The following is an 11762-nucleotide window of genomic DNA, read 5'->3' on the forward strand; positions in this document are numbered from 1 at the left end:
ATTTTAAGAAACAAATGTGTAAAATTACAGGAAAAGATTCTGATCAGTCCCCAGATGGTCCTCTAATTATAAAAGAGAAAGTTTGTGTTAATTAGTCCGAAAAATGTATTTTTTGCAAAAAAAAATATATATAAATTTTTTTTTTAAACTAAAAACAGACGTCAGTAGTTAAAAACTGTTTTGTTGTTTATTACTTAATTACTGCGGTGTAATATTTATCGGCACTGGGGAGGTTTTCATAAGCTAACTCTGTTAGCAAGATAATGACATTCATCATTGATATTTAAATCAGTTTTGATGACACATCATGATGTACAGTATTTATTCTCTAAAGTAAAAACAGAAAAATTTAAAAAATGACAATAACAGACACCCAACTGTATATAAGGTGGTAACGAGGTGATGTACGGGTTGGAGACAGTGACACTGACAAAACGACTGGAGGCTGAGCTGGAGGTGGCAGAGCAGACGATGCAACGACTTTAGCTGTGTAACAGGAGGTCCTTGTGGAGAAACAGAGAAAGACCAGAGGAGGTGTGTGGATGTAGTGAGGAAGAAAAGACACCTTTGACTAAAACCAAGAAAATTTTAAAAACATTTGTCCTGCACACACTCAAAACACTGTTCTAAATAAGGGTTATTTTATACTAATTTAAATAATTTGCTTAGCATTATTTAATTAATAAGCTACGAGTTCAAAGGTTTTGCAATAGGCTGTTAGAATTGAGTTATTGCACTTGAATTCTGTAAAATATATAGCATAGTCCCATTCTGGACAGATGATGAACACTGTTGCTGCATGTGAGAGGATGTTAATAAGGCTTAACTATAAAAATGACAAGGAAAGACCACTGGGACAGTTTATGTGGGTTCAAATCCAAAGACAAAGTGGAAACATAACCTGTATTGATCTTGAGACTGTGCACTAGACATTTGGCAAATGTATATCACCCAATAACTTACTGTACACATTTCTTTGCACACCGTACTCTATGTCAGTGTATTTGAACTGCCTTGTTCTGTGTTTATGTTTTTATATGTAATTCAGTAAACCTTTAAATTATAAGAAAAACACACCCATTCTTTTTAGAGGTTCATAAAATGCGATTGAAACATGTTTAGATGAAGTAAGTTGAGCTCTTGGAATATTTTAATCCTTCACAATTTTGTCATTTTATTTCAACACTATTCAATAACTTTTAGCCCAATACTACTTGGTCACTTAAATACTACATGTTGTCTTCATATTACATAATGTTCAACAAAGTCTAGAGTCTGGTTACCATAAAAAGTGAATGGATCTACAACAACTGCCATCCTCCTATTTTTATCCTGGTTGCAGGGGGGCTGGGGCCTAATCCTGAAGTGATAGGTTACAAGGAAGGGTACACCCCAGACAGCTCACCATTCTATCACATAGAGACAAACAACCATTTGTGCCAGATGGTGGATTTGAACGAGGACTTTCTTACTGGGAGACAGCAGCACTAACCACCATGCCACCAATATAGGATCACCAAAAGTAGGAAAGCTATTATTTCAAGGTGTGATGCAGAATTTTCTTTACATTTTTTTCCTTGACAGGTTAAACCACAATAAAAAGCAATAGCATACACGTGGTGTGTCTAGTTGTCTGCCTCTTATAACTCCAGTGATTTTCCTGCAGTTTGAAATCTCATGTGATTTAATACTTTAATAGTGTCACGAGTAGATTAAAAGGTGATCTGTCATAACCCTTGATCTACCTTAATACTCAGGTCACTCACACATGAACTATATTCAGACCAAGTCCTCTGCACTACTTTCAAGCATGTTGCATCCTGTTCACTAATGTGTGTCCTTCTATTGTTTTGTATATATTCCTCTTGTTTTGTACATATTTCTCTTGTTTGTTATTTATTTATGCCGTCTTGATATTTATATTTTATTCCTGTAGAATTTTGTTGTACATGTACAATTACAATAAAGGACCATTTTATTCTATTCTATTCTACTCTAATTTTTCACATATAAAAGTCAATAATTGTGCTCAGATTCTTCTACATTAAAGCTGAACTAGTTGCCCTTTAAATAACTTTTGTATCAGCCCCGCACTATAACTGCATCCACCAATCGCAGCACGGCGTCCTTCTCGCCGATCCAATCAAGTGGCCCTCGGACTGTGTTTGGGTGGTTTGCTAGTTTTCGCGTGAGCGCGGTTCGTTAAGGTGCGCGCTAACAGTCGAGTAAACACGGATGTTATTCGAAATTAGCGTCTAAAACACTGCGCAGCCTGTGCAACAACAAAGGAAAGACACCTCAGAGTGTTTAATGTTTATATAAATAATTTCATGTTAAGTTTTTGATAAGATATGATAAGCGTACTGAAGAAAAAACCCGGCAGAACACAGTTTATTTGGGACTCAATTTGCCTTATTTTGAAAGAATTTACCGGAAGCCGATGCTTAAATAATGGGTTCCTTGCGTGTTAGAGCTGTCACTGATATCATAGTCCAGCTTTGCGTGTTTTTATGTGGCGTACTGTGCTTTGTTCTTGGTAAAACGACCGTTTATCATGGTTTGCGGTATCAGTTAGACTCGTGCATATGACTTAAGGGGCCAAATGTTTGTCCCTAACGTTAGCTAGCTAGCTACTCGGAGCTTTATGGGAGAGGTGAAAGTTAGCAAGTGTCGTTCACTGACCCTCGACTACATGGCGACCTAAAAGTACTGTCTTGCTTTTTCAAAGTCCACGGGTGGAGTCATAATATCGCAGAGTTAGTGTTTTGTTAAAAGATGTCTCAACCTGAACCCGACAACACCACCCCGCTGCTCAGGGATGAGAGGAGCAGGTAAGTCCAGATAGCCGCCTCCCTAAATAAAAACAACGAGAGGAAGCTTGAGTATGAATACACTGTTACCCAACAGGTTGTAGAAGCACTGGATTTACTGGCCTTGCGTTGTGTCTGTTTTGCCGTATGTAAGCAACAGAGTTAAGCTACAAAGCAACTTAACATAGGTAGACTTTATTTACAGTCGCTAAATAAAACACGCAACTGCAGTCAGAGATGGTGGGTGCAGCAGCTTTATTCACCTTTATTCTTTAACCCAGTTTTTCTTCATCATACTGTGTTCTCGCTCCTATAAAAAGGAGACGCTGACCTGTCACTTGGCCATATATCTTGCTGGCTCGTACATTACTCATATAGGTTAAATTGTCTTGCTGGTATGTCATCCTTTATGGATAACTTTATGGATAACCTGTACTCCATGTCAGCAGCGATGACTCACAGGATGATGACTACAGAAGTCGGTGGAGGTCCATCAGAGTCATGTACTTCACTATGTTCCTCAGTAGTGTAGGTGAGGACACGGGAATATAACACTTTTATCACGTTCAAAGTAATGATCTCAGCACTGTTACAGGAAAAACAGAAAAACTGTGGTTTCTGACCTGTGATGCCATTTGAAGAGACATGAAATAACTTCAGTCACTTCTAGCCTAAAAACATGTTGAGCATCTTCAACAGCTTGTGTGTCATTAATGTGATCTGTGCTCTCTCTCAGGTTTCACTATTGTCATCACATCACTTTGGCCCTATTTGCAAAAGGTAAGTAAGTATGACACCGTGTCTTTTGGGCTGAAGATTGTTGCCTGATTCAACTGATGTCAATAATACAAACTAAGCTCCGTGGTTTGTTTTTGCTACTTAAATGCAGTCTTGGGTGTTTAAAGAGGAAGTGAAAGATGCAAAGAGGATTGTTGGGGGTTTAATTTAGGATATAGTGCCCTGCTCTTTGCCCTGGTCAAATGACTGAAAGATTAAGCACTTGTAAGCAGGGTTCCTATACGGGTGCTGGAGAATACTTGAATTTATGTAGTGTTTTCAAGGTTTACAAAGGTGCTTGGATTTTTAATTAAGTGCTTTAAACTGCTTTGAATGTAACTGCAGTCTGTTCATTATATACGTGAACAGACTGCAGTTACATGACCCATGATGTGTTTTAATAGGATGATCCACTGTTTTCTGTTAGCCTGTCATGCCCGCCGCTGAGTTCATTTATCTCCTTGAACTTCTGCTATGTTTTTTTTTTTTTTTTTGTTTTTTTGCTTGTTCCATTGTGTTTAATTCAACTTCTGTCTTGCTTAAGTTGCAGTATACTTCAGTTGCACCACATGTTGTGCTTTTGAAGCTACGCTTCAGCAGTATATGTTCATGTATGTCACTTCAGTGTCCTAAAACTGGATTCCAAGTATATTTGAAAACCTGAAATGTTGTTACCTTTCTACATACACTTGTATGCAATGAAGAGGTGAAATAATGTGTATAAGCCCCCCTTATGGTTAGACAATGTGTAGGACCCTGCATGTTCTGATTTTACTGTTACACTGAGACATTTTAGCCAGAACACGGTGGTCTGGCTAAAGAAGGGCATCAAAAAAGCCAAACACCATTACAAAAAGAAGGTAGAAGAACACTTCTCCAACTCCAACCCCCGACACATGTGGCAAGGACTCCAGACCATTACAGACTACAGGACCACCAAACCCTCCCCCGCATCCTCTGATGTCTCCTTCCTCAACGAGCTCAACAACTTTTATGCTCGTTTTGAGCGAGGGAACCCCACAACCACAACCAAAGCAGACACGACGCCAGACCACCAACCTCTGACTCTCTCCCCCACCGATGTAGGAGCGGTGCTGAGCAGGATCAATGTCCACAAGGCTGCAGGCCCTGATGGCATCCCCGGGCGTGTTCTCAGAGCGTGTTCTGGGGAGCTTGCAGGAGTGCTCACAGACATATTCAATCTGTCCTTGGCCCACGCTGTGGTACCGGCCTGCTTCAAATCCACCTCCATCGTCCCAATACCCAAAAACTCCAACCCATCTTGCCTCAATGATTACCGCCCAGTAGCACTCACCCCCATCATCACTAAGTGCTTAGAGCGACTGGTCGTGGCACACTTCAAATCCTGTCTCCCCCCCACCCTGGACCCCCACCAATTCGCATACCGCCAGAACAGGAGCACAGAGGATGCAGTCTCCATCGCAATGCACTCTGTCCTCTCACACCTGGACAACAACAACACCTACGCCAGAATGCTGTTTATAGACTTCAGTTCAGCATTCAATACAATCCACCCCTCACAACTCATCAGGAAACTGACAGACCTGGGCATCAGTTCCCCTCATCTGCAAATGGTTACTGGACTTCCTGACCAACCGCCCCCAACATGTCCGGCTGGATAACCACTGTTCATCTACAATCACAATGAACACCGGTGTACCACAAGGCTGTGTGATGAGCCCTTTCCTCTACTCCCTCTTCACCCACGACTGCAGACCTGCTGATGGTTCCAACACCATCATTAAGTTTGCAGATGACACCACGGTGATTGGCCTCATCAGTGACAACGATGAGGCCGCCTACAGGGAGGAGGTGGATCGTCTGGCTGAGTGGTGCGACACAAACAACCTGCTGCTTAACACTGAGAAGACCAAGGAGCTCATCGTGGACTACAGGAGGAATGCTGACCCACATCCACCCATCCACATTAAGGGGATGGCTGTGGAGTGTGTGAGCAGCTTCAAGTTCCTGGGAGTCCACATCTCCGAGGATCTCACCTGGACGACCAACTGCTCCAAGCTGGTCAAGAAGGCTCACCAGCGCCTCTTCTTCTTGAGGACTCTGAGGAAGAACCACCTGTCCTCAGACATCCTGGTGAACTTCTATCGCTGCACCATCGACAGCATCCTGACCAACTGTATAACAGTCTGGTACGGGAACTGCTCTGCCTCGGACCGGAAGGCGTTGCAGAGGGTCGTGAAAACTGCCCAGCGCATCGCCGGAGCACCACTTCCTGCCATAAAAGACATCTACAGGAAGCGGTGTCTGAAAAGGGCTGGGAAAATCATCAAAGACCCCAGTCACCCATCACATGGACTCTTCACCCTCCTGCCCTCTGGGAGGCGCTACAGGAGCCTCCGGACTAAGACCACCAGGTACCGGAACAGCTTCTTCCCCACAGCTGTCAGACTCCTGAACTCTGCCTCCTGACATCTGACCCACGTTAAACTCATGGACTGAACATACACACACCCACAATGGACAACTGTACCCTCAAACACACAATAATAACATGGACTGAACCACCACTCACAACCACTAGCACTTTATATAGCCTCTGTAGAAACTATCTACACCCTCACTTATCTTAACTGCACTACTGTATAGCTCTGTGTAAATAATCATTCTGTACATTCGATAATCTTTAATCCTACAACTGTTTACAACTTGCATAGTTCCCATTTCTGTATAGCTGTATATCTCAGATTCTGTAAAGTTATTTATTTCATATTCTGTATAGTTTTTCATATTTATATCCTGTTCATATCCTGTACATAGCTTGTACTCACTACAGCCTGTACATACTTATAGTTATAGAATATTCACAACATACTTCATACCGTGTACATTATAACATTCCATAATAGACCCATTTCTGTAATATACTCACATATCTATATTATTGCTAATATATATTGTAATATATCTATATCACTAAAGCACTTCTGGATGGATGCAAACTGCATTTCGTTGACCTGTACCTGTGCATGTGCAATGACAATAAAGTTGAATTCTATTCTATTCTACCAGTGAACTTTCCTTCCACTTCATGCAGCTTCAAAGCCGGTGGAATTATTGCCTAAACATGTATTCAGTTTAATATGTGGTGGCTTTGATCAACAGTGGGGTTTGATGTTGTACTAGGTTTCCTATGAGGTTTAATGTGGAGCATTCATTTCTTACAGACTGATGACAGCACTGATGCCAGCTTCCTGGGATGGGTGGTTGCAGCATACAGCATCGGACAGATGGTGGCCTCACCCATTTTTGGCTGGTGGTCCAATCATCGGCCACGCAGGGAACCACTGGTGTGTTCCATCTTCATTAACTTGGCAGCCAACATCTACTATGCCTACGCGTACCTGCCGAAGACCTATAACAAGTATCACATCCTCATGTCCAGAGTCTTTGTGGGCTTCGGAGCAGGTGATCATTTAAATATAGACCTGAAAGTTTGATATAATTTCCTTAGTAAGCAAATTGATCTGTTTCCTTTATGATGATCCATGACACGTTTCAGTCTTTCCATGTCAGGTAACGTAGCTGTGGTGAGGTCCTATGTTGCTGGAGCTACATCACTGAACGAGAGGACGGGTGCCATGGCTAACATGAGTGCCTGCCAGGCCCTCGGTTTCATCCTCGGGCCAGGTAAGTTTGACAACAGGGAGCAAAGCTGTGAGTTTGCTGAAGAAAAAATCAGTTTTAAGGTTTGTTTATTTTTCTGTGTACATGTCAGCCCTGCAGGCATGTCTGTCCTTTATTGGAGAGGAAGGTGTCACACTGGACTTCATAGCGCTGAAGCTCAACATGTACACCACCCCAGCGTTACTGGCTGCAGTGTTCGGCCTCATCAACATCCTGCTCGTCGTCATTCTGCTGAGGTGACTGAACAAATTCTTGATGTGACTTCTTGTTTGTTTATAGTTTTGCCATAAACTTGATCTCTGTACTGTAGTAAATCTGTCTTCATCCCTCAACTGGGCCTTTTTCTTTTTTCTTTTTTCTTTCTTTTTTCTTTCTTTGTTTTTTGAGGCACTACCTAAATGAACTTTAGTGGTCACCAGGGTCAAAGATTTAAATGAGGACTGTTTGAGAGTTGAGTATTATTGATCTGTCAGTTTATGTATAATTAATGTTTTTAAATGCCGTATAAATGTGAAGGTTCACAATTCTTTCAAATTCTGTCTTAAAGCACTATTTGTGCTTTTGATTTTTATTGAACATACTGAAAAGATGATCCAAGTTTCTCTTCATAACCTAAAAAACAGAGTGCAGCCCTGTTGCTTCCATCAGCAGTCACAAAACACCACTGACAGTCATACGTGTCTATGCCATAATATTAGCCCCTCCATGTTAGACAGATGATGTGGTATGCTTCAGATCATGAGCTGTTTCTCTCCTGCTCCATACCTTTCTCTTCCCATCATTTTGATACAAGTTAATAAAAGTTAATCTTGGGTTTATCTGAACAAACATTTTTTTACAGAGCTGTGCTTTTTTTAGATGTTTGCTGGCAAAGTCTAGTCTGGCCTTCAAGTGGTTGCTTGCACCTTTTAAATCCTCCATATAGGTGATCGTAGACTTTGACAATGATACTCCTGCATCCTGAAATATTTTTGACTTGTCTTTAACGTGTGAAGTTGTTTTTCCTTAACCATTTTTTTTTTTTTTTTTTTTTCGAAAAAAAAAAAAAGGATCGGTCTTCAGTAGGATAGTTCTGGAAAATTTCAGTATTTGACTGTTCATTACGTTATTTTACATGGACTAAAAAAATACTGTGGATATACCCTTTAACTAAAATGTTTGATTCTTTCCATCAGAGAGCATCACGTTGATGAAGATGGAAGGCACATTCAATCTATCAACTACACATCAGAAGGTGTATCTATTTTTCTTTAGCATTTACTGTATGCCAAGGAAAGACCACTTGCTGAAGTCAATTTACAGAAAAAATGAAAACTATTTGGACTTAAACATTTATTTATTTTTAAGTCATTTAACATACAGAGTGACATAAAGCAGTACTGCACAGAGTCTGAATGGCTAATGTTAAAGGAATCATACATTTTGAATATGGAAATAAATGAGTCATGTTTTACAGTTTCTGATGGAAGATACATTTGTTTTCTAGAGAGAGTTGATATTTCAGAAGAAACTGTTGAAAGCATCGATCAGGTGGCTGTCATGACATCCAACATCCTGTTCTTCATCATCATGTTCATCTTTGCTATCTTTGAGACGTATGTATTTCTTCAAAGACGTCAGACTCACAGATGGTACATAAAAGCTGGTTCCAAGTAGGGCTGGGTATCGCCACTGATTTCTATTAGTTATTCAATTTTGATTCATGAGGTCCCGATTTGATTTCATTTTGACTCAGTCAGAAATATTGTGATAATGATCATTTACAAGTACATGTGAGACTTCATCAGAGGTGTAAGCATCACAGCAGATCACTTTGTGTCAAAGTAACTGAGGATAAAACAGAAAAATATAAAGGAGTTCATTTTATACATTATCTCTGCGATTGACAAGCTTCCTGGTTTCAAAACGCAAGCATGGTGACAGTTCTCAGCCAGAGCTATGCCTGTCTTTTATATCCAGTCTAGGCAGTCTTTCTCTCTCTTTAAAACCTCTTTTGTACTCTGTTGTGATTCTGTGTTTTTCTTCAGAATTACTACGCCCCTATCTATGGACATGTTTGCCTGGACAAGGGAAGAAGCTGTGCTGTACAACGGGATCATTCTCTGCTGCATCGGATTTGTATCAATCTTGGTGTTTCTGGTTGTAAAAGTGGCTGCTCTTAGGTATCACCCCTCTCACTGCACATATAAATTACATCAAAAAAAGAATCGCCTTTCCTGAATTTCGTTAATTTCCTTCCAGATTCGGAGATCGGCCTGTGTTGTTAATCGGCTTGGTCATTATTTTCTGTGGCTTCTTTATTCTTCTTCCATGGGGAAACCATTATCCTAAAATCCAGTGGGCAGGTATTGATCGGTTGAATTAAGTAGTCAGATTAGTTTCCAGTTGTTGCCATTTTGACTCTTGACAGCTCAGTGTGTAGTTGTTACATCTTTCCAAGCATCTGTTTAGATTTAAACTAATTTCTACCCTCCTCTTTCACAAACAGACATAAAAAACAACTCCTTTGTGACTCAGATGCATGACCTCATGCTAGCCCCGAACAGTACTGTGGAGCCAACGGGGTGTCCCATCGAACAAACCTGGTGCCAGTATACTCCTGCTATACACATAGCTCAGTTCTTCTCAGCGGACTTCCTCATTGGAGTGGGATACCCAGCCTGCAATGTGATGTCCTACACACTGTATTCCAAAATCCTTGGACCCAAACCTCAGGTAAATACTAACATGTGTGATGCTTTAAAATTATTTTGAACGCGCCCATATACTTCTCAAATGTTTCACCAGGGTGTGTACATGGGCTGGCTGACGGCGTCGGGCAGCGGGGCACGGACACTCGGCCCGGTCTTCGTCTCCCATGTCTACACCCACCTGGGACCTCGGTGGACCTTCAGCCTCATCTGCGGCATGGTGGCAGGAGCCATCATCCTCCTCATCTCGGCCTACCGCAGACTCATTGCCTTTTCTGTTCGCCATGGAAGGATTGTGGAGTAGCACTGATGGAAACCGATCGCCGTTTGTTATACTTGCTTTCAGCACATAAGTCCTGGCCATCATGACATTCTGTCGCTGCCACTTTGAAAAGTGGGGACGGATAAGCTTTTAAAAGTTTGTAACTCAGGGTTTTGACTTTTTAACTCTTGCAAAGACAGTTTTTTCATAACATGATCGAAGACCGCTGCTTCATGATTTATAAAGGAGCTAAAACTGCAGTGAACGCGCAGCTCACTTGTTGGGAAAGAAAACATGACAGAAGTGTGTCTTTGAGTGATGAACATAATTACACATGCATTACACCATAGAACATTACATTTGACAATTTTAACATTTCCTGCTAAACTCTTTTTCTTAATGGAAAAAAATACTGATATTATTTTTCCTTCTGTTAATGGCTTAACCTGTAGTTATTTAAAGCTGCAGGTTTTTGTCTATTGGAAAATATTCAGAAATGTCTGGGTGGGTGCGGGTGTGTATGGTAACAATAAACTGATTAATAAATAAACTGTTTAAGATTTTTATCTAACCCTGTGCTGGCAGTATTTAGTGTGTATATCTGATGATGAGGTGGGCTTCTTTATATCAGACAATGTATTATGTGTAGCCTAACATTGTTGCTCCTCAGAGAAGGCTTAAGCAGCTGTGCACTTTAAATTGTTAAAGAAAAACCATGAGAAGAGGCAGGAAGTGTTCCCTCTCTTTAAAGAAAAAATAACACTGCAGACCTCTTCTGGCAATCGGATGGATGACTCTGCATTTGGTTGCCAGGAGAACGATACTTTCTGACTAATAAAGTTTTGTGGTGGGGGGGATTATGGCGTGAGTTTGTTTTTCATTCCAGTGAAAGGAACTCTTAATGCTTCAGCATACTGACATCTTGGACGTCCCCAACTTTGTTGAAACAGTTTGAGGATGGACCCTTCTGTTCCAGCATGACTGAACACCAGTGGACAAAGCAAAGTCCATAAAGACAGTGAGTGAGTTTGGTGTGGAAAAACTTGACTGGCCTGCACAATGTCCTGACCTCAACCAGAGAACACTGTTAGCATGAAAAAACAGGAGACCTTCTCATGTAAACCCTACTTTGCACTTTTGGAAGAATGTTTTTTTTAAAAAAAAAATCCTATAAACATACTCCTGAATCTTGGGGAAAGCCTCTCCATGAGATCTGGAAGCTGTAAAAGCTGTGGATCTACATCATATTAAACCTAAAGATGGCCGCTGAAGTTCATATGCGCGTGAAGGCAGACGAACCAATGCTTTTGCCAATCCAGTGTCTACGGTGCGTACTTGGCTATATTGTTATAATGACATAACATTTACAACACAGTCTAATGCTGTTAATTCCTACCAAATTCCATACCAAAGTAGGCTTTGCAGAGCTATCAGACACATCTGCAGGTTCAAGGACTGAAACAGACCCACTACATTTACATTTACAAATAAACAACAAATGGTCATCCATGTGTCCGGGAAGGGGGCAGGAAGACGGCGCGCATGCGTTCAATAAAA

At 41.0% G+C, this 11762-nt stretch overlaps 1 protein-coding gene across 1 annotated transcript; it reads left to right on the forward strand.

Annotated features, from left to right (window-relative positions):
* The first annotated feature begins 2269 nt into the window (after positions 1–2269).
* Positions 2270–11060, forward strand: mfsd8 (major facilitator superfamily domain containing 8). The gene is made up of 12 exons (XM_040012346.1): positions 2270–2831; positions 3257–3342; positions 3547–3590; positions 6794–7034; positions 7143–7256; positions 7345–7489; positions 8429–8487; positions 8740–8848; positions 9281–9415; positions 9495–9598; positions 9742–9968; positions 10041–11060. The coding sequence occupies exons 1-12, from the start codon at positions 2776–2778 to the stop codon at positions 10245–10247; spliced, it is 1527 nt and encodes a 508-aa protein (XP_039868280.1). The 5' UTR covers positions 2270–2775; the 3' UTR covers positions 10248–11060.
* The last annotated feature ends 702 nt before the right edge of the window (positions 11061–11762 follow it).

Source organism: Simochromis diagramma, unplaced genomic scaffold, assembly GCF_900408965.1.
Source record: "Simochromis diagramma unplaced genomic scaffold, fSimDia1.1 OVJJ01000604.1, whole genome shotgun sequence".
NCBI classification, from domain to species: domain Eukaryota; kingdom Metazoa; phylum Chordata; class Actinopteri; order Cichliformes; family Cichlidae; genus Simochromis; species Simochromis diagramma.